Consider the following 21,973-nt stretch of genomic DNA (forward strand, 5'->3'; position numbering starts at 1 on the left):
CCTCTTGCTAAAATAAACAGTATTTAGGACAGAAACAGCATGAGTGACTTGGTTTCTCTGACACTTCCTAAGACAACAAAATCATATATTGAAGACAAAAGACAACAGCGCCAGGCACAGACCCAGGACAGGTGCTGTGGGGAAGCCCATCTTGGTGGTGTCTGGGAATTTTAAGCTCTGGAGAAAAGGCTGAACTAAAATTAAGAATAACAAAGTCATTCGTATATACTCCTTAGCAGATTATTAACTACATTTGAAAGTTTTGATAGAACAGCCTTCAAATTTTTTTATTAATTTAAGACTTAAGAAAAACCCTCTCCTATTAGCCATTGGTGGATATTGCCAGTTAGTTCCATTGTTATTCATTGCCATGGAGACCAATTATTCCTTTGTTTTCAAATTCACATTTAATCTGCATTATCACAAATAAAATAAAAATCACAAGGATGCTATTACCCATCAACATTTCCCCAATGTATAAATCTTAATTTGCATTAAATCCTTGAAGAAATGCACACTGCAGTAAATGAAATGTCCTTCAGGACTGTAAAAAATGAGATAATTTTTAGTTCAACATATACACACAAAACTTTACCTACAGTTAGGTGCTTTTATACCTCTGAGGTATATGATATTCAATATGTTTCAAGTTATTTGAGAGGAATGTAATCTTTGAACATAAAGCAGTAAAGAATAACTTCTATAAATTCACTTATCTATTTTGCTATTCACCCACTGATCTAGAAATTTTATGCACCATAATTGGTGGGAAAAATTAGATACATAAATAATGAATGTTGTTGATACTTAGTGTAGTTCTCAAAAGGGAAAAATCTGAAAACCTTTCCCAAAAATCAGTATTTGAAACCTGTCACTTTATGGGGTAAAAAAGCCAAAACTTGATCTATTTTCACTCTAGTACAGGAAAGCTTTGAAACAAGTTTCTCTAAGTACTTTAAGAAATTTTAAAAGGTAGGGACAAGAGGAGGACCTTAATTTGCAAGAATATCCACCTGAGGAGTAACTTCATAGGAAAAGAATGTCTGAGTTTCTTTTTAAAGTAACAGAAAAAAGTAATTAAAATGTTGGCATTCCACAAACTGAGTAGAGCATACAATGACTCAAAAAGGGGAATTTAATGAAGAGATAAAAAACTGAAAACAAATTAATTGATTAAAACACACAGACACACACACACACACACTGCATGCAGTCATTCAATATTATATGCTGGCTGGCTTTGTATTTTCTTTTAAAATATAACCATAATTTCTTAACGCATAAAACAATAAGACTCTCAAGATACTCATGAAAAATTCTAATCAAATTTCACTCTACAGTTAGTAATATGTTAAGAGTGTCAGGCCTACATAAATCTGTTATGTTAAATCAGGAATCAGTGCATGCTATAATATTTTTCATAGCAAGAGCTGTACAAATTACAAACTCTTCCGTGTTTTTAACCAGATTTGGTATACATAAAAATAAGCAGTATTCTCTATCCAAAGTACTCTAATACAATTGTTTTTATATTTTTAGAATTTATAATTCATTCTAATGTTCAATCTTTATGAAAAACCACGAGAGAATTTGCAATTGCTGCTTACTCTCGTGCACAGTAAAAACTGTATTTATTCTGTTTTTAAATCTATATGTTTTGCTCTATGAGGTTTCAAAAAGAAGCAACTTTATATTTTCTTTTGGTTGTCACTCGTGATTTTAGCTTAAAGAGCATTAATTTTAACACTAACATTCTGCTATATCCTCATTTGAGTTATTCTATTTATCTCAAAGGTAGACTTTACGTATTACCATTACAAAAAAATAACTATTTGCATAATACTTTATGATTTTACATCTATTACAACACATCACAGGGAGCCTGAGGAGGCATTCAGCAGCTTGTCATTCACCACTTCAAGACCCTTCAGAACCAAACAAGGGGGAGGGTGACACTTTGCTAATAGCATAAGTAAAGAAATGAATATAAATAACAAACCTTGAAGTTTTAAAAATACAAAAGAAATGTTTGAAATACAAACAAAAACATGATCTATATGATTAAACAAGATACTTTCAATTTGTAAAACTCCACATCCTCTCTATATTCTCTCTATATAAGCAAGGTGTTTGGAGATTTATGTATCTCTGTGATGATACCCATTTAAATTATCTAAAACTGTGCTACAAAATTAAAGGAAATTACCATTTTCTTGCTGGATTTCATAAATTAATATATTAAATGTTAATATATTAAATTTGATTGCACACATTTAAAGAATTCAGCTTTTCCTCAGCCTTCTGAGCCTTCTGAGTAACATTTCTTTATTACTCTCAGCTTTAACCCTATAAATATGCATATTAATGTTTAAAAGGGAGATAACAATGATGAACATGTTTAGAAATTATGTTGTTTCATAATTTCCTCTTGGCAAAACAATTCCAAAGAAAATTGCTGAAAACTTCTATATTTTCTTCCACAACTACCAGTCCAGTTGAAAAATACTGAAAGCTCAGTTATGTCACCTCTAGTCTAACTGCTCACAGCACTTAAAGCTTTTTGTAAACAATATGCCTCTACACTAAATACACATCCCTTCAGCCACCATCTATCTACTTAACACTTTTAAATCTAGTTTCATAGGCAGGGTAACACCATCTTAAATACAGACACAGACACACACACACACACACACACACACACACCCCAGAGGAGTGTGCAGAAAAGGAAGGAGGTGGAGAGCAAGAAATGGAGCACGTTGTTGTTTTTCATTCATGCAGTATAGTGATGTCAGTGTCTGCAGCAGCAGAGGCAGAGGCAGGAGCCTTGACCTGAGGAGACTAAAATCCACTGAAGTCAGAACCTTGCAGAATTCAAAAGAAACCGAGTGGATAATCATTTGAAAAATTGTTCAACTGTTTATAGCATGGATTTTAAATGGCTAAATAAACAGAATAGTTGCAGAGTTTTAATTTGGAAAGGTTTCTAGCAAGGCGGGATGTGGAGAAGTAACATAAAGGTAATGGAATCAGGGAACTGGGGTCAGAAAAATCTGCATTCAAAATCACTTCAATGTAAGAAACTGACAAAACCACCTGGTGTTAAAAACAGCAAAAAGATCTGTTCCATTCCCCGAAGCTCTCTGATGATGCAAATCTGTCTACAGCACAACCAGGCTCAGAAAAGTGTTTTCATCATGATTGCATTAAAATTGCATTAAACTAGAATGTGCCATACTACAACAAAGAGGATAGTTTAAGCCCAATCACAAATTTCATTAAAACTACTTGATGATGGACCATGTAATTCCTAAGCAATTAAGGCTTTTGAAGGATGTAGAAAAACAAGTTGTACTATGATCTGTTGTAAGATGTTAGTGTTTATCAACAAAAGAGGAGGAGGTACTAGATGGCCATTATATGTAGCGATTGCCAAAACTACTCTTACTCTGCCTACAAAACCCTCTGTACATTGTTTGTCAGCAATGCTTATTTTATGGCTCTTATATTAGTCTTTAAAAGAAAATCCCAAAACTCAATCTATGCACTGTTGACGCCAAACAACTCAAAAATGCGTAACTGCTGCCTTCTTTTCCGTGTTACCTCTCATTTCATATAGCCCTGGAAACTGTGCAAGGGAGTTGCATATGGCATTAATCTGATAGAAAATGGTGGCCTTTTCTATAAAATACAGCCAGAGATGTGTGCTCAGTGGTGGTCATTATTAGGGCGATCACGTTGTTTTCATTCATTCATTCAGGATTTGCTGGAGGATGTCAGTTTCTGCAGCAGCTGGCTTGACCTGGGGGAGGAGTGGGGGAGCAAATTCCTCCTGGTGCATACAGATTACAGGAGGTATTTCTTGGTGCTCATGTCCACATACCGCTGCACTACATCCTACCTTGCCTCACTATCAAGTGGTCTGAAAACAAGTGCCTTAGCAACATGCTAATTACCGGTCAGAAATATTAAAACAAAAACACCCAAACTGCAGTCTATCATAACACAACCATTCAACCATTTTCTCCCAGTCTAAGACCTACATCAAGAAAACTCCGTTAAAAAAATTCCACATACCATATACACATTGCACAGAGCTCCACAGTGTTTCCCTTCCAAGCAGAGATTTTTCCACTCAGTATGATCTGTTCTCTCCACAATGCAGCAGCGGTGGCAGCGGCAGCAGCATCTGTAGCTCTAGCCCGGTATCTGACAATATTAGCTACTCCACTCTCCCTTATGAGATTTAAGTCCCTGTTTTGGCTAATCTTCCTTTTCTCCCCGAGGACTCAACTAGATCACGCATTGTGTCCCTAGACATAAACAAAACCAAACCCAAACAGAAAACATTAAGGGAAGCGGACAGCATCCACCAGCTCACCATTACCTTTGACACCTAACAAAAAAAGAAACTCGAGATCCTTTAACAGCTCAACTGAACTGTTAAGTGTACTTAAAAATGGAAGGGAAAAGAGAGCACACTTCACAAATAGGTCTTTAAAATTTACCACGAAAATCTTGAGTTGGGCATAAACTGTTACCAGTGCAGTACATACAGCTCCGATGCATATGACTATATAAGTAGAGACAGGAGGGTAATCGAAAAAAACAAAAAGGCAAAAGCACTACACACTTGAATTGCACATCCAAAACTGTGCCCTCTACACACGCAGCAAATATCCTTACATCATAACTAATGCCACCACCCCTCCAAAAAAGAAAGAAAAAAACAGAAGTATCCCGGTAGTCAGACATTAGGAACTTTGGAGGAAAGCACAAAGAGGCTGTAGAGATTACAACCACCACCTTATGGGTTGCCGGAGAGTTTGTGTGTGTGTGTGTGTGTGTGTGTGTGTGTGTGTGTGTTTTAAAGTGTTTCGCCCAGCTACTCCTTCCCTCGCTAAAAAAAAGCAAACACATGAGTGAGCTAATGAGCTCCTAAACTGAAAAACCTTTCCATGCAGGTGACTGATGGAAGATAAAATCTGAGGGATGGCAGGAGGGTCGAATAAAAGTTGTTTTGCAGTTCGCTTTTCCAAGCCCCGCAGCGACCGCAGGAGGGTGAGATTCCCAAAGCCACTTTCACACCTTCGATAATGCACTAGCAAAGAGAAGCCCGGAGAGGCTGAAGTTTCCGCGGAGGGCACCGTCGGGGAGACGCAGCCCGGGAGGACGGAAGGGTTGGGCTCGCTACCTCTGCACACCGGCGAGCCGGGGCTCCTTCTCTCAGGTGAGTTGCTCCTCCGGTGGCTCTCGGGGGACCGTCTCGGGCGGCCCTTGGCCCGCGGCGTCTGCTCGGTGGGGGCCCCGGCCGGCGGTGGCGTCGGGCTGGGCGGGCTGGGGCCGCGGGCCGCGCCGGGCCCCGGGAGGCTGCCCAGCGAGGCGGCGGCGGCGGCGGCGGCGGCGGCGGCGGCGGGCGGGCGCGTGGGACTGTGCTGGCTGCCCCGCAGGAGCTGGTAGGGCACCGTGGCGCGGATGGGCTGCAGCAGCCGGCCGGCTCCCGCAGCCGGGGCGCAGCCCACGCCGCCCGCACCGTTCCCACTCCCAGCAGCGGGGGTGGCGGGCGGGGAACCCGCGGCGCTGCGCCGCATCCTCTGCGGCGGGGGATGAGGGGTCTGGGAGGAACTGGAGGAGGAGGCAGTGGACATGGTGGCTCCGCGGGCCCTGGACGACGCCGGCCGACACGGAGGCGCGGAGTGAGAGGCGCGCGAGCGTGTGGGAGCCGGCGCGACTGTGCGTGCGAGTGTGTAAGGGGGAGGGGCGGGGGTATTGGGGAGGGGGAGGAGTCTCTCGGCTCCCCCTTCCCAACGCGCACCCCCGCCGCTTTGGCGAAGGGGGAGGGGAAGGCTGCGAAAACAAACGTCCAACGGCCCCAACAGCCCGGCCGGGCTTGGTGTGGCGGTCACGGCTGGGACCGCGAGGAGTCTGGAGCCGCCGCCGCCCCGGGCATCGCGCTGACAGGGGAGAGGGACAACCGTCCGGATCCCGGAGCCCCGGGGGCCGCTCGCTGCCAGGCGTGGCTGCACGAGCGGGGGAGCCCGGCAGCTGCAGGGAGGGCCGGGGACTCCGGCTGGACCGGGTAGGGAGTAAGGGCCTTGAAGTAGCTGGTTCTCCGCGGAGCCCGCGCCACTGCGATCGCCACCGCCGCCGCCTCTGCCCGCTCCTCACTCCAAATGGCAACTAATCCCCCACCAGCACCCCGCCCTCGGCACCGCCTCCCGGTACTCGGGACCCGGCAGCTGCCGCAATGAACGTTCCGATTGGCTCCGCCGCTCTCCACAAGCATTCTAGTGGTTGGTTCCAAAATAGGAGTGAGAGGAGGACCTACCAATGAAAGCAGTGAGTCCGACTTTGGAGGCGGTGCGTGAGGGGTGGGAGAGTGAGTAGGGGGCTGAGCGCGCAGGGAGGAACGTGAGAGTTGACAGCCTTTGAGGTGAGAGCGTGACTTTGATTGGGCTGCCCTAGGAAAGTGGGTCCCTGTGTGTCTGCGCGTGCCCCGACACCCACAGACACGCGCACGACCCGGTAAGCAGGTTGAGAGGGCTCCACCCTCCCGGGTCGCCTGTACAACTTTAAACAGGGAACACTTAAAGCAAACTTTACTTTGCAAGTACACCTGTTCTGGTGGGGTATTTTGGAGTTGGAACCAGAAAAATCCATCCCTTCCCCTCTAATTTTAGTAATTGCTTTTTCATGGCAAATAGACTAATTGATCAAAGGGACTTCAGGCCATCAGAAGCAATGCCTGGAAGCTGGATTAAACGATGGGCTGATACTTTCACAGCCTATCCTAACATAGTTATGCAATGAAATGAGATAATCAAATCTTATGTTCCAAGACAATAACTCTGAATTGCAGGGGTCAACAAGGGATTGTACATCATTACACCATCAGTTAGATACATTAATGGACGGCATCCTGTTGCCTTTCCCCAAAGCACATGGCCTCTTGGGAGAAATCATACCAGATTTAATGCCAATCCACTGTGATAAGTGCAGTTTTTATTCTGCAGAGATCTCTTTAAACTGAAGAGATACAAAGGTTTTGGATGACTTTCAAAAACCTAAGCTTATCCTACAGCAAACCAAGGTTAAACCTTAAATTGAGCAGGAACAATTAATTTAAGGGTCTACATTCGTACCCTCTATTTATTTCCTGGAGATTAAAAAAAAAGAGAGAGAGAGAGAGAGAAGTGAGAAGTCACATTAGTTTACTCTTGTGTCTGCCCACACTGGCAAGCTTCCTGTGAATTTCAGGCACTCTATGTAGGGGTCAGTTTCAGTTGGAGGAGTCATCCCTCTCTGCTTCCTTGAGCCCTCAGACCAGAAAGCATACTAGGTTCTGTAAAAAGTGGATGAAACCCAATATAAATATAAGAATTGCATCCAATATTTCATCCTATCAAGACTAGTGATAGTTCATAACTTTATAATACACTAGAATAAGTGACATTTATTGAACATTCACCATGCACCAGTCACTGTTCTAAGAAATTATATGTGTTAACTCATTCACTCCTGTAATCCACAAGTAGATGCTATTATTAGCTGCTGCACTCCGTTCTCAGCTGAGGCACAAACAAACCTCAATGTCTTGCCTGAGATTACTCAGTAAGTGGGGAGTTAAGAATCTAACCCAGGTGGACTACCTTGAGTTTGTGAGTAAGCCCTCTGCTCTAGCACAGTACAGCTTAAAGCTGTGGAGTACATGTTTGTAGAATATTTACAATGGTCCACAAATCTCATCTGTGAGATAAGGTCCCTTTAGTTGAAAAGAAATTTTACAAGTGAAGATAGTCCACTGTGTGTGTGTGTGTGTGTGTGTGTGTGTGTGTGTATTGCTTTCCAGAATAATATATTTTAATTGTAAGTAGAGGAAAGACTTGACTCTTTCAAATTTGGTATAATTGACCCATTGTGTTACTTTTTCTATCTAAAATTAAAGATTCCTCATTAATTAGGAAATTGCATTCTTTCATGAAGGAAAAGAATGATAAATGTCTTGCTTCTTTCCAATGACTTTTCCAGCATATCATTAACCAAAAAAAAAAAAAAAAAGACACATTAAAATATGTAAAAGGTAAAAAAAATGCTGGTAAATTTCTAAGTTGTTGATTTGATTATAGCATGGTTTCATTATAGAAATGTCATTTCTGGCCACTCCTAAATATAGGTATGGAACAACCTCAACACATTATATTACAATAATTCTAAATTTATAACAAGCCACAGTCATAATGATCAATACTTGATCTGGATTTAAAACGACATACCTGCCCATACTTTAAAGGCTTTTTGAGTTTGTTCAAATCTACCATAACCAGCTTGAATCAGACACCTAAAGCGAATCTGAATGACCCACACCGAGAACTAGTATGATCATAAAATACTATTTGTGGTTACTGATATGTCATCCTGACCTATTTGGGTGTTTAATCACCTACTCTTTGCTAAAGAAACCTTGGTGGTCTCTTAAACTTTCGTTCTCATGAAATAAGTACTGATCTTCATGTGTAAGGAGTTCAGTCTCCAAACAAATCAAAGGTAAGCTGCTATAAACTAAACCCAGAGTCTGCTTTCAAATGTCCATTTGTGAAATTCGTAGTATTTTATTCTTATTAAGGGTGGGAGTGGGTCCCAAGGGACTACGTAATAAAAGCTTTAGGAAAACGTTCTCCTCAGTAGATTGGAACCTCCTTAGAAGGAGGTATGGATTGCTGGGCTAGAAGAGCATTGTTACGCTACTATGCCAGCGATGGGGTAGATAGTCCCAGGGCAGATGATCTCTTTTTGTTGAATTCAAGTGTCACAATCTCTGGAAATTCTACATACGACTTCATGTTAGTAATGCCCTCTTTACTATGGTGTCCAGACTAGAAAACCACATTGAAAGCACAATGTGGTGGCACAGGAAATACCTTTGTTCTCAGGAGCCCTACCTCTTGTCTGCCTGTGGGTCAAGAATCCACCACGAGCTAATCTGAGGTAGAATTATATTACACGTACTGCTTAGTTCATGTATGATAATGGACTATATTTTAGATTTAAATGAAAACTTGGAATAATCATTGGCTACATATGATTAATATGCAGCCCCATGTGGAGAGAGAATGAGATAAGGAGCCGTCGGGCCTACAGAGCTACTAACACCTCTTTCTAGTTTCATCCAGGTTTACCAGGCTGTTCTTCCAAAGCCCATCCCAATCTACGAGGCAGTCCAGGCTGTCAGGATTAGCAATGAGGTCATGGCTGCGAGAGAACACTAACCAGATCTGCACTGATGTTCATCTTAAGCTGATTAAGCTCTCATGTAGGTGGATTCTTTATAGCAACAACAAAAAAAGCCTTGCCTGAATTTTTGTCCCTGGCAGATGCTTACAATGAAACTCCTTACTGCTTGTGACAGCCTACGTGCGCCTTTGCACTAGGTGTTCCCTCTGCCTGGAAAGGTCTTGCCCCAGATATCCACATGGCTTTCTCCTTCGTTTCCATCAGGGCTTTACTCAGATGTCACCACCTTCCCGATGACAGCTTCTCTGCAAACCATTTTTAAAATTGTAAGCACCCCCTAGGCGGTCCCAGCTCTCTAGCCTAATTTTTTTCAAGAGCACCTATCACCATGCAACCTATTATATTTTGTTCTGTCTGTCTAGACTATAAGAGCCATGAAAGCAAGACTTTTTATCTGTTTTATAACTGCTGCATCTCCACAACAAAGCGCAGGATGTGGTAGACAATTTGTTCAATGTTGCTGAAAAAAGTAGCAAATCCTAACCAGTGCTTGTCCCATGAACTAAACCTGTGCCTTTTGTTGGACAAAAAATAGTAGGATATTAACAGGCATATGTCTGGTGCAAAGGCATAGCCACAGAGTAGGAAAATGTTCCATTTTTTTCTGTAAACCATACAGATATCTGACTTGGGGGTTGGCATTCAAAAAGAAGGCATATTTTATGTTCCGGTCCTTATATAGGCAAAGTGAAAAATGTTAGTTCTTGGAGGCTCATCAGAGGTTGAAAATGGAAAATGAAATCAGTAATGGAGAAAAGACAGTTGAAATTTGCAGAGAAAAACAACAGACTGAAATTGACAGCGAAGGACAGTTGAGAAGGATCAGTTAGCGAGTCCGTCACATCTGCTGATTTGTACTTAGCTCTATCTTACTGTTAGGAACAGCTATTCTCAAGAGGCCTGTGTAAAGGAACTGAAAAAAAAGTATATTTAATTAAGTGGAAAAAAACATTTCGTGTAAATAATAAAGTGTTTTGCTTTATCTCCCCCCCAGCTTTATTGAGTTATAATTGACATATAAGACTGTGTAAGTTTAAGGCATACAAGGTAATGGTTTAATATAGGAAGATAGCGTGAAACGATTAACATAATAAGGTTAGTTAACACATCTATCACCTCACATAGTTAAAATTTCTTTTTGTGGTGAGAACGTTTAAAACCTATTCTCTTAGCAACTTTCAAATATACAACGCAGTATTGTTAACTATAGTCACCATGCTGTACACTACCCCCAGAACTTACTTTTCACTGGAAGTTTGTACCTTTTGCTCACCTTCACCCATTTCCCCCACTCCCCATCCTCCTGCCCCTGGCAACCTCCAATCTTGTCTCTGTTTCTGTGAGTTTGGGGTTTTTTTAGATCCCCATGTAAGACCATATAGTATTTGTCTTTATCTGATTTATTTCACTTAGCAAAATGTCCTCAAGATCCATCTATGTTATCACAAATGACAGGATTTCCTTTTTATGACTGAAAAATATTCCATTTTATATATTTAGCACATTTCCTTTATCCATTTATCCATTGATGGACATTTACTAGGTTGTTTCCATGCTTGGCTATTGTAAATAATGCTGCACTGAACATGGGAATACAGATGACTCTTCAAGACACTGATTTCATTTCCTTCCGATATATACCAGAAATGGACTTGTTGGATCATATGGTAGTTATCTTTTTAATTTTTTGAGGAAACTTCGTATTGTTTTCCATAGCGGCTGTACCAATTCACATAGCCACCAACAGTATACAAGGGTTACCTTTTCTCCACATTGTCACCAGCTCATTATATATTGTCTTTTTGATAACAGCCATTCTAACAAGTGTGAGGTGCTATCTCATTGTGGTTTTGATTTGCGTTTCCCTGATGATTAGTGATGCTGAACACCTTTTCATGTACTATTTGGATGTCTTTTTTGGGAAAAAAATGTCTATTCAGATCCTTTGCCAATTTTTTAATTGGTTTGGTGTTTTTTGTTTTGTTTTGTTTTGTTTTGCTACTGAGTTGTATGAGTTCTTTATATACTTTGGGTATTAACCCTTTATCAGATATGTGATTTGCAAATATTTCTCCCATTCTGTGGGCTGCCTTTTTGTTGATCATTTCTCTTGCAGAAGGCTTTTTAGTTTGGTATAACTCCACTGGTTTATTTTTGCTTTTGTTGCTTGTGCACACAAAATCCTTGCTAAGATCAATGTCAAGGAGTTTGTCCCTATACTTTGTTTCTAAAAGAAGTTCAGAGGAATCAATAGAAATAGGATATTTTATTTTTAATTGGTAAATATTAAAAGAGTAAGTATGCAATTATTTCTACCAGGATAGAAAACAGTGAAGAAGACCACCAGTTTTTTTCAGCTTTCATCTCTACAGCAATTCCTGTTGCCAATTATGATGCAAGGGGTACGTCCCCTAGGCTGATACATAAGTAGACGTTTGTCATTTAACTAAAAGACTATATTGTACAAATCCAGCACATTTAGAGGCTAAAGACTTGGGTACCAAAGTACTGCAAATATTCTAAATCTTTCCACGTTGTGATATTCCATCTGTTTTAGTTTCAAACATAGTGTCAACAATACATGAGAGCAATAGTAGTCCTATGAAGAGAGTATGCTTAATTATCATAACATTATTTTTTTTAAATGAGAGTTTAGAGTGATTAAAATGTGTTATGGATTAAGTTCCTCCTGTGTGGCTGAATTTTACTTTTTACCACGAGTGTGTTAACGGACTATTGTTAAGATGCAATCAATTCATCAGCAGTGCTTGACTAGAGAAGTTCCTTTTTATTATTTTAAACTTTTTGTAGCGCACAATTTTCAGTGTTCTACTCAGCATCTTATTGAAAAGGTCAATATTGATACAGCTAATAAGCCTATATGAAAGTTTAATAGCAACAATACTAGCATCAGGCCTTAGTAATTAATCCTCATCAAGTTACTTATTAAATGTCTTCAAAGTGTCAGGCACGTTGGTATACTCTGTAGAGCATATCTGTTCTCCCTCTTTTATAAATTGTAGTCTATCAGAGGCAAAAAGATATGCCTACCAAAAAAGGTGAAAATCATGTTTAAACATATGTCTTCCATAGGAGAAATGCAAATAAAGTAATATGGAAGTGATGGGAGGGAAAGATAACTTTTGAGGAAAGACTTCAGAAAAAATAGAATGAAGAAGCCTTGTTCTTAGGAATATACACAATATGTTAGGAGATGATTGAACAGTCTGTCTTGACCAATGGTTAATGGAACGTAAGTCTTGGTCTGTTGATGACAGGTCGTGGAGGTTGCCAGGCGAGACTCACATTTATTAAGTATGCAGTGAGAAGCTGTTGAAGATTCTTGAGTGGGTGAGGAGAACATGAGTGGAGCTGTGTTTTATGAAGATTAATGCAAGGATAGTTTACAACCTGAATTGGAGACTGCAAACTGGAAGATGATTTATCAGACTTTGAGAATCGTCCACGTGAGTTTAGGTAATGAGAGTTAGAGGAATGACAGAGAACATGGAGAGGAGGATTAGATGCAAATGATGCTACTTCTCAGCTGATGGACCTTGAAAGTAGGAGGTCAGGCAACTCGGAAGCTTCAGGTTTGGCCGCATGAGAGGATAGTGGTGGCTTTAGCAGGAACTGGGCAGCCAAGAGAAGGAGTAGGTTCTGGGAGAAAATAATGAGTTCAGCTATGAATAAAACAACCAGAGGATATTTAAGTGGAGGCAGATTCTTTTCCCCTTTGTTTTGCTGTGATATAATTGACGTACAGCATGGTATGTGTTTAAGGTATACAGCATAAAGATTTAACTGACATTGCGAAGTGATTACCACAGTAAGTTTAGTTAACATACCTTATTTCATATAGATACAAGAAAAAAAGAGAAAAAACATGTTTTGGAGGCAGTTTTAAAATGATAGTGAAGTTGAAAAGACCAGAGATACGGATTTTGGGGTTATTCATGTAAATATGGTATTTGAAGCCATGGGCAAAAATGAAGTTGACAAAGGAGAAAAGCATAGAAATAAAGGAAAAGAGAAATAAAGGAAAAGAGGATCAAGGACAAAATTTTGAGAAATCATACATTAGTAGATGAGGGAAGAGTTAAACAAAAAATGAACTAGAGACGAAGGCTGAAGGGAAGCACTCCTTAATAAAGTTTGGCCTCTCAGAAGATAAGTCTGGTAGATGCCTTGTGGGGTACCTGGCAGCTCATGTTCCCTTCTCTAAGAACCAATCCTCCCCACATACAGAGGGCTTGGGCCTGACAGCTATTTGTACAAAATGACCTTGTTCCTCTGACCATGGTTGGTTTGACCTGAGTTTGACAACTGACCAAAGCTGGACCAATCAAATTCCTCCTCTGGGAATTTGGAATTAAGCAATGTTTTTCTATTAAGAGCTTGAACTGAGTAAACACAGAAACTTGTGCATGGGGTGGCCATCTTCTGTCACAGGCACAGAGAAACACAGGAAACCTGCCTTCTGAGAGAAAAGAATGAAGTGACTTGCAGAAAATAGAAGCGAGACCAGGTGATGAGAGAGAGAGAGAGTGGGGCTGAGAGTATGTTCATTTTCCCATGACTATTTTACATCTTATCCTTTTTAGTCAATCCTCTAAAACCATCCCCACGCCTGCCTACATCTGTTACAACTTCAGTATATTCCTACGATCAAATCTACAAATCTTTTGACATTTGAACTCATTTCTCCTTACTTTCTGTTACAATCGATACATTTTCTCCTCTCCTATTAAAAGCCATTTCCTCTACTTGTGATTTAAATTTCTTCCTCTCTTCCCTTCTCAGGGACTTCATCTCTTCAGTTATTCCCTCCCTCTGTTATTCCCGATATGTATGAACATATTCCATCCTGACACTTAAAAAAAAAAAAGCAAAACAAAGATTCTCATGCTGTCCGTTTCTATCTACGCTTCTAATTCTCTGATCCCTTCACAGCCACACTTCTTGATCGACTGGTCTACAAGTTAACTCCGACTTCCGATTCAGTGCACTCTAATCTGGCTTCCACCCACCATGGCCCTGAAAACTGCTCATCAATGTTATCAAGAGCCTCCACATTGCCGGACCCAATGGATATTCCTTGGACCTCTTCCTACCCCAACTTTTAGTAGTTTTCATCATAGTTGGTCAGGTTCAACTTCTTGGAAAAAAAAAAAAAATCTCTTCTATTGGCGTCTAGGACACTGCATTGTCTGGTCTGTCTCCTGTTTTTCTAACCACTGCTGTTCAGGGTTCTTCAGGGATTTTTCTCTTCTAGTTCCCTCTAAAAATTGGGCTCTGTTCTCTGCTTTCTTCATTATAAACTCACCTTCTTGGTAATCTCAGCCATTCTCATGGCTTCAAATATATAAAATGCTGGCAAGTACCAAATCAGTCTCTCCAGTCCAGACATTTCCTCCAAATTCTGTATTGATATATCCAGTTGCCGGTTGGACTTGGCAAATCTTCATGAATATCTGAAATGAAGGTTTCTGAAACAGGTCGAAACTCCTGATTTCTATATTACTGCTTTTCCCTCCATCAAAAAGGAATTCTATATTTTTTCCCACTTCAGTAAATGGTGTCACCATCCACCCAGTTTTTCTAAACAAGACAACCTGAGAAATACCTCGATTTCTCACTCTCCTTCCCTCTTCAACACCAACCCGTCAGCTAGTCTTATAATTTGCTCCTCATAAATAGATGTCTAATCCATCCACGTCTCTCCATCTCTTCTGCTACTTCATTCATCCAAACCACCATCATCTCTTATCTGAGCTACTGCTATAGCTGCCCACTGGTCTTCCAGCTTCTTCTCTTGCCTTCCTCAATCTATTTTCTGCCTGTCAGTCAAGGTAAACCTGGAACTATATTGGACCAAGTTATTTCCTGCTTAAATCAGTTCATCTTCCAATTTCTTTGCAATGAAATCCAAATTCCTTAAAATAGGTTAAAAGGCCTGGCCTGCTCTGGCTTCTGCCTCCTTCTCTACCTAATCTTGCCATATGCTCCTCCCTCACCCTTTAAGTTCTAGCCACAGTGGCCTCCTCACTTCCCCCGAGATGCCTCTGCATAGCCTTTATGCAGGCGTATACTTCCACATCCCCATTCCTCAGTTTCTCTGAGTGGTTTCGTCACATTCTTCAGGTTTCAGCTTAAATATCATGTCTTCAGAGTATCCTTTCTGAGTCCTTACCCATTACTAATAACCTATAATTATCGTTAAGCCAGTTTGTTTCATCGGTAGTGTTTATTACAAGTTGTAAATATGCGTTTGTTTACATGCTTGTTTAAGCCTTCCCCACTAGACTGTAAAGTCTCCAAGGGCAGGGACCTTGTTTCTTCTGTTCACTGCTTGATCCCTTAACACCTGACCAGTGCCTAGAATATAACAGGTGCTCAATAATTATTTGTTAAAACTTGATTGGTTACTGATAGTCCTAATTCCTGATTCCAGTCCTTCTGCAGCCCTATTACATTTTCTTTTCTTTTTTTTCAATCAAAATTTATTGGGGTGACAATGGATAGTACAATTACATAAGTTTCAAGTGTACAATTCTGTAATATATCATCTGTATATCACATTGTATGTTCACCACCCAGAGTCAGTTCTCCTTCCATCACCATATAGTTGACCCCCTTTACCCTCTTCTACTATCCCTCTTCCCCCCTTACCTTCTGGTAACCACTGAACATATTGCATTTTCTGTGAGAGAGTTCCCTATAGTCTTATCTTGAAATCCCCTGTGTTGTTTCAGTTTCATTTATAGGTTTTTGTTCTTATAATTAAATGATTGATAAACTTTTTAAAAGGATGAGGTTATCAGCAATTTCCGAATGCTGTAAAGGCTAAACAAAACTCACTGGATCTCATCACTGATAATCTTTAAGCCAGTGATGTCTGTTAGATGTGGCACAATGGAAGCCAGATTATAGCTCTGTTGATGAGAAGAGTGAGAAGGTAGGTGCAATGAATGTAGAATACTCTTTTTGTGAAATCTGACAGTGAAAATAAGGCATGAAGTTAAATGAGATCTTGGGTTTGAGCAGAGTCCAAGAAAGCGTATGTTGGTTTAGTTTGAAAAAAATAGGGGAGAAACATCTATTTATAATGCCTATAAGCCAAGGGAGAAAAAGCTGAAGAAGCAAGGTTTGAATGCGGAGGAGGATTAATAGATTTAGCTTTCAGGAGGCAGGAGAGGATTTGATTGACAGCACAAGTTTGACAAAAAGGGACAGTGTTTTCCGCTCCATTACAGGAAGGAGGGAAGATAAGAGAGTGAAGGTAAAGAAATATTTTATGTACAGCAAAGGGAGGTTAAGTGTAGCCACTTCAGGAGGTAGCAAAATCAGCTACAGCCGGTTGTCAAGGGGACGGACAGAATCTCTTGAACAACTTTTTCAAACCACAACTGCAGCTCTTTATTCCATCCCCTCCCTGCCCAAGACTACAGCCGCTGCCCACTGCCACTACTATAGAGACTCACTGCTGCTGAAGGCTGCAGTGGTTGATGGGAGTGCGCCTTATTTCTTAGGTGGGACGGAACAGAAAAAAGCCTGCAGCCACTGAGGAGAAGGGTGGGCAGATGGGAATATGGGGGCTTGCAGAGGTCTGATATCATGGGGAATCTGACAGGGATACAGAACCTTGTTTTCTAAACATGGAGATCATTGGGCTTACGTGGAGCCCTCGCTAAAAAAGACAGATTTCAGCCCCCTTCCTGGAGAGTCTAATTCGGCAAGTCTGACCATGGAAGGGATAGGAGTCTATAATTTTTAACAAGGTTCCTCAGTGATCTTTATAATCAGGCAAATTTGGGAAACAATGAATTAAAAAGTGAATAGAAGTTAACCAAATTCACTTGCAGGCCCAAAATAATTCCTCAGTTTTCAGCCAAATACAAAGAAATATTGATAACTGACATCAATTCATAGAAATTATCTAAAGAGAACAATTTTTAAAGAATTGGTATCTAATTCTATGGTTCCAAATAATCTACAGTGATATTTAAAATATAAGATTAGTTTATAGGTACTTTATTATAGAGAATTTCATTCAGGAAAAGATAAATGGAACCAACTGGCTAACAGTTATTATTTATAAGATAAACAGTCAGATATTTTAAAGCCTGTTCTGTTTCTAGTTTGCTTAGCTCCCAGATTAATAAACTAAACATAAAATCTAAGAATGTAACTTGATCTAATCCATTCATAACATTCTTAAAGAGCATCTTTAGCACTCTAGCAATAGAGTCACTGAGAGTAGATTCAGTTTCAAATATTTTTCCCAATTTCTCCGAAAGGGTGATTTGTATTGATATACAATAGTTGGGCCCCAGACCCCTTTCTGGGACCACAGGGCCCCACTAATTTGTACCAGTTTTCCTCTCCTCTCGTTGGCCCTGACCATCAGGTATAAATTAGCGTTAAATCAATATTAGCTGATACTTCCCCAGGTGTGGGAAGTGCAGAAACCTGATCACATGAGCAAACACGGCCCTTCCTGGCTACATTTAAAATAAGATGGTTATTATTATACTGTATGGGGAAAGATTTTTAAACCAATCTCATGCCACCTTAATTTGCATTAACTTGATATACTGATATCAGCGTCAGAATCCATTTTTAGTTATTATAGTTTCCCTACCACTCTTCATATGTTCTCCATTTTTTCAGAGAGACTTCTCCTGCTCTTCCTATTTCTCCTCACCTCCAGCCATGCCATGTGCCTCACATCGTTTTTCATTTCTAGGCCTATTTGCTTACGGGTTAAGTGGACGAGCCAAAGGGGACCTGGTTTACATACCTGCTTTCATTGCTCACCTTGGGCGGAGCAGTGTCCTAAATAAACGTCAGTTTTGCCACAGCACCATTACTCAACAAGGTGTTTATACAACCGCCGCTTAATAACATAAAAATAATTAAGGCACTTAAACTTATTATTGAGCAAAGAAGCTTTAGTTGCCCACTTTCTTTACTCAAGGGCCAATCTCACTTCACTTGTTCTTTAAAATAAAAACCTCTTAAAGAGTTTTCTTTAAAGAAAATCTAAAAGTTTCAGGCAGGGCATAAGTACTTTAAGTGAGGTTTAAGCTACATTTACCTTTGAAAGCATTGGTTCCTTTGTTAATTATCAATGACAAGGAGTCTTGTCATTTCTCTCAACACTGCCAAGTCATAGCTACTCAAGGTGTAGCTATACATTTAACACACTCATAAATATTGAAAACATATGTTAAGTATTGAGCCATAGATGAAAACAGAAACAAATGTTCAAAATTCCAACGAAATGGTGTGGCTTTACAGGATTTTTTCCCTTCTATATCCTGAGTTTTATAGAAATTGCATAGTATGTTTAAAACACTTTCTGTATGTTATAACCTTTCTGTATACAGCAGTTCTGTGAAGTGGTTAAAACCCATAGACCACTTCCATTTTACAGACGGAGCGACTGTGGCCTGCAGCATTGGCTGGGGTCACAGTTATCACAGGAGAGATTCAGAACTGGAAATGAGATCTCCTGACTCGAGGCCCAATGTGTTTCCTTCACTGCAAAAAATGCCTTTGTAGCAAGAGTGTCAGGGATATGATCACTCGGTAGTAGGGAAACGTGGATCTTTTCCATCCTTCGTCTCTGAAGGACCTATGAGCTACCGCTGTATGTGAGAGGCCACTTCCTGCCTGAGAGATTGATTACCTACATTCAGGGCAACCTGATGATGCACCCTGATAGGAGAAGGGCCTGTCTAAAGGTCCTAATTTGCTTTAAACATCCAGAGTTCCTGATAGGAAGACAGGGTGTGGTAATTATATATCTTGCTTTTGGCTTATCTTCTCCATATCCTCACCCTCACAGATGTCTTTCAAACATTGGTAATTACAGCTTTCAGAGCCAAGCCTACAAACCCATAAGCCACACAGATGACATACTAAAATCTACTCAAACATGTAAGCCTAAAGGAAATTTCAGTGCTACTGGACTCCCATTAAAAGAAAACTGCTTATAAAAGAGGTAGCCTTTATTTCTGTGTCCCTGCTATACTCTCCTACATAGGCATGCAACTGTCTTGTTGATCTGTGGGGGCGCATATTAACTCATTTGCCTCTAAATTGAATCAGTGACTTAAAAATAGACTACAGTACGTGTGTGGATGACAACACCATATGATTAAAACCAAATCCAGCAGTCTGACATTGGAAAACGGATCCAACTTAATGAAACCAACTTCAAACAATGAAGGAACTGCTCCTAAGCAAGATGAAGAATCAGTGTCAAGAAATAAGTACAAGACAGAAAAGCAGTTGTCTTTATCATGATGGCCTATACATGGAACCCGAGTTAATAACATAATAATTTCTTAAGGATTCAGCAAGTTCTTGCTATAGTGGCAGCAACATAATAACATCTCACGTATGATGGAATTTCCCACCATGTGTCACTGGCCAGACCGATGGTAATACAGCCTGTCTAATTTGGGGTCCCATAATTTAGGAGGGTCTGAAATGTTGAAGGAATTATCAAAGTAGACACTAGAAACAGTCAAATGAATTATATCGTTTTATTTCGTTTGGAGAAGCAGTTCGGAGGGCTAAGGAATGGTCTTCAGGTATATTTAGGGCCCTAAATATTGCTGTGTGGGTATTTTTTTTTTCATGGAATGCAAGGAAAAAAATGCAAGGAAATGTTATGGATTTGAGAAAGACGGGATAAATAGAAAGACCTAGCATATGGTCAGCCCCTGTGCTGTGCTGGGTACTCTATGTACATTATCTCGTGGAATCTTCACAGAAACCCTGCAATGAATCCTGAGAATGCGAGAGAGTGATGTCAAAGGTCAGAGTCCTTTATCTGGTATTTTGGTCCCAGGGTCTTTTTACCTCACAAGTCCTGTGCTCCTGACACCAAGTCTCTGTACTACTATTATACATTGGGTGGGGTTATGGAATCCTTTTCCGGCATTCGATTCATGAATAGTTTCTAGAGACATATCTGGGATAGTGATATAGTATTCCTATCTAGAAATAGGAAAAACAGCTAAATTCCTCTGAGGTCACCTTCAGCAGTAATTTTAGATTAAAATTCAGATCAATAGAGATTTAGTGCAAGGCTTTTACTGAGCACATTATTATTTTTTAATCATTAAAGATCTGAGACCTATGGCATGGGTAAGACTTTAGGTTTTTATATTTAAATACCTACTTAATTGTCCACCTACTTAAATGTCCAACAATAAGGAATTGGTCCAATAATTAGAGTACAACCATACGATGGGAATTCTATGTTATGGTTAAAATTAGCCATAGGTGCAAGGAGACATATCTAAAAACATATTGCTAAGAGTGGTATCAGAGTATATGGAAGAATTTTAATTCTGTAAGAAAATGTTTTGATATGTTACTAAATGAATAAAAAAAAATCAGAAAAAACAAACCATGCTATAAGGTATATTTCCAATTGAATTTAAATACACATTTACATATGCATTGATAAAAACAACTGGGAGAATATATATACCAAAATATTAACGGTAGTTCCCTATGGGAACTGGACTAATGGGTGACTTTATTTTCATCTCTGGGCTTCTCTAAAACAAACAGGTCTTACATATATTACTAGAAAAAATACTTTACACACAACAGGCATGTGTACATACACACTATACAATTTCCTGCAAAAGTTTTAAAATTTAGAAATAGAATAACAGTGTATTATGATTATCCTATACAGTTAAGTACAGGATAAGGGACATTTATTAAATAGCATTGAGCCCACTGGTGAGAGCAAACTGTCAGTATACCCATCAATGGCAATAAAGTTGGCCCCTCATGTAATTTCTTATTATGCTAAAATTATTACATATTACTATCAGAGTTCTTTCAGCCCCCCGCCTAAACCTTCTACTCATAAGGCACACAGAAAACACACAGCGAAACGTATGGCTCTGTCTGTGTAAAACAGAGATAATAATCACAGCTAGTTCACAGGGTTTTCAAAAGAGTTAAATAAAATAATACTTCTACAGCTCCTAGCGCAGTGCCTGGCACAGTTAGCATTTTTTATTGAGTGCTTACTATCTTGGTAGTTCTGTCCTTACTGATATGCTAAAGAACAGAGTAATTGTACAGAGGAAGATGTTTATTGATCAGAGAAGTTTGTATCAGCCACCTGGCACACATGTTTCATTTTAAATAGCCGTACAATTAATGTAGGTGGTGTCCAAAGGAATCTCGGGCACACTGTAATTATGCAGTATATTTCATGCACCACATTTACCAAGTTTTAATGAGTCATGAAAACAGGAAATGAAGCCATGATATAATTCAATTTTTCTTTAATCATTTTGTTTATGTGTATATTTCCAAAATGATCGAAATATAAAAAGAATGAGCACTTTACAAGTAAAGTGTTCTTTGCCTGCATCTAAGTTTTTAATTGTGATTAACAACAGCTTTCAGTGTAGGTATGTCCTTTACTATGTAATACAAACAAAAGCACATCTAAAATTCTTTGAAATACCATCATCCATTTGGAGGCTGTCTAGTTCAGGCTGCTGTAACAAAAAACACCATAGACCGCATGGCTTAAAAAGCAAATATTTCTCTCTCCCAGTTCTGGAGGTTGGGAAGTCCAAGATTAAGGTGCTGGCAGATTTCGTGTCTGGTGAAAACCTGATCCCTGGTTCAT

General features: G+C 39.9%; 1 protein-coding gene and 1 long non-coding RNA gene across 3 annotated transcripts in view; one reads left to right on the top strand and one right to left on the bottom strand.

Annotated features, from left to right (window-relative positions):
* The window catches only part of GLCCI1 (glucocorticoid induced 1), a 95,580-nt gene extending 89,396 nt beyond the window's left edge, over positions 1-6,184 (bottom strand). The window contains exon 1 of one of the 2 annotated variants that reach the window (XM_033088050.1): positions 5,195-6,184. In XM_033088050.1, the coding sequence (XP_032943941.1) occupies positions 5,195-5,648 (454 nt within the window). In that variant the 5' untranslated portion in view covers positions 5,649-6,184. The remainder of the gene's footprint in view (positions 1-5,194) is intronic. The other variant, XM_033088051.1, reaches the window with a different exon arrangement.
* LOC117012124 (uncharacterized) overlaps positions 5,107-21,973 on the top strand; it is a 166,120-nt gene continuing 149,253 nt past the window's right edge. The window contains exon 1 of the long non-coding RNA XR_004421126.1: positions 5,107-5,230. This is a non-coding gene — a long non-coding RNA (uncharacterized LOC117012124). The remainder of the gene's footprint in view (positions 5,231-21,973) is intronic.

The sequence above is a fragment of the Rhinolophus ferrumequinum genome, chromosome 20 (assembly GCF_004115265.2).
Source record: "Rhinolophus ferrumequinum isolate MPI-CBG mRhiFer1 chromosome 20, mRhiFer1_v1.p, whole genome shotgun sequence".
Taxonomy (NCBI): domain Eukaryota; kingdom Metazoa; phylum Chordata; class Mammalia; order Chiroptera; family Rhinolophidae; genus Rhinolophus; species Rhinolophus ferrumequinum.